This window comes from Plasmodium reichenowi, chromosome 9, assembly GCF_001601855.1.
Source record: "Plasmodium reichenowi strain SY57 chromosome 9, whole genome shotgun sequence".
Lineage (NCBI taxonomy): Eukaryota > Apicomplexa > Aconoidasida > Haemosporida > Plasmodiidae > Plasmodium > Plasmodium reichenowi.
In genome coordinates, this window is record NC_033654.1 from 247,499 (window position 1) to 249,036 (window position 1,538).

The following is a 1,538-nucleotide window of genomic DNA, read 5'->3' on the forward strand; positions in this document are numbered from 1 at the left end:
TTATTTAAAATCAATAAAATAATTCCTTTCATATTTATAATGTTCCTTCTTTATATAGAGCTTAAATTTTTGGTAAACTTCTGTATATTTTATATTTAGATTTTTTAAAGATGGAAAAAAAAATTTCAAATTTAATAAAAGGTTATGAAATATAATTTCATTATTATTGTCTTTATTATGAACATTGTTATTATCATTATCATGCTGATTTTTATATGTGCTATCCGAAATTAACATATTTTTATTTTCTTGTCCTTCTATACAAAAATGTGTACACGTTTGTTCAATTGTGTGATCTACCTTTATAGGTATTTCTTCATCTTGTTCACTTGTCTCATTCTTATTAATATTATTATAGTATATATCGTTCTTTTCATCCATGCTATTGTTTATATCTTTTGTTATTCCATGTGATGTCATATTACTTTCTATCTTCATAAAGGTGTTATAAGACAAATTTATATGTTCTACATTTTTTAAGATAAATAAATCTGTTAAGAAGTTAATTTTATTAAAACTAATATTTATATATTTTATGTTTTTATGTTTATTAATTAAATATTTTAAAGAAAAAAAAGATTGCAAATAATTATTCTGTAAATAAATATTTTTTAAATTAGGTAGTACCCTATTCCACGTACCTTCATTATTAAAATTGATATTATTTATTTTATTTTTTATATCCTCTTGACATAAATTTTTACTTATATATGTCATATTATCTATTTTATCTATATAATTATTACATCCAGTTATATAATTATGTGATATGTGTATATTAACTAAGCCATCCAATACAAACTTTGATATATAAGGAAAACATATTAAATTATTCTTCCTTAAGTTTAATGTTCTTAAATTATTTAATTGTAAAATGTTCTTATGAGGGATAATATTTTTGCTTATCATAATGCATAATATATTATCAATAGAAATTTCTTTAAAATAATTATATGATAAATCAAGTTCCCACATTACGCACAATTTTTTTTTTTGTTCTCTCTCCGATTTTTCTTTTACTGTATAACTTTTTAAATTAGAATCATTAAGTCCGTTAATAAGAATGTCAAACCGCTCTTTATAATTTTTATAAAGATCATCACAATTATCATATTTATTATGATTATAATTAATGTCATTCATATTTTCATTATCCATTTCATTATTTATATCTATATCAAAATCTTCTTTTTTTTTGTTTATGTTTTTGTTATTTCTCTTCTTAATTATTTCAGTATTATTATATATATTCCTTTGTAAATGCTCCTCTATCTTTACAATATCGTTCAATATATTTTCTGAATTCAAATTTATAACTTGTTCAAAATCTTTTTCATTATAGATTTTCAGTTTTTTAAAACTTATAATTATATTAAAAAAGCACGTGTCATCACCTTCATATGTTTTTTCATAAAATGTAAATGACGTGCTATCCTTATCCTTCACGTTGTAGTTTTCTTCATTCATTTTGATCTCAAGGAACCTAAAAAGGGAAGAGAAAAAAAAAAAAAAAAAAAAAAAAAAAAAAAAAAAAAAAA

The 1,538-nt window shown here is 20.2% G+C and overlaps 1 protein-coding gene across 1 annotated transcript; it reads right to left on the reverse strand.

The window, feature by feature from the left end:
• PRSY57_0904800 (leucine-rich repeat protein) lies at positions 1 to 1,467 on the reverse strand (the record flags this gene model as incomplete). Its single annotated transcript, XM_012907287.2, has 1 exon — positions 1 to 1,467. One exon carries the CDS (start codon positions 1,465 to 1,467, stop codon positions 1 to 3), a length of 1,467 nt encoding a protein of 488 aa, XP_012762741.2.
• Between the last annotated feature and the right edge of the window lie 71 nt (positions 1,468 to 1,538).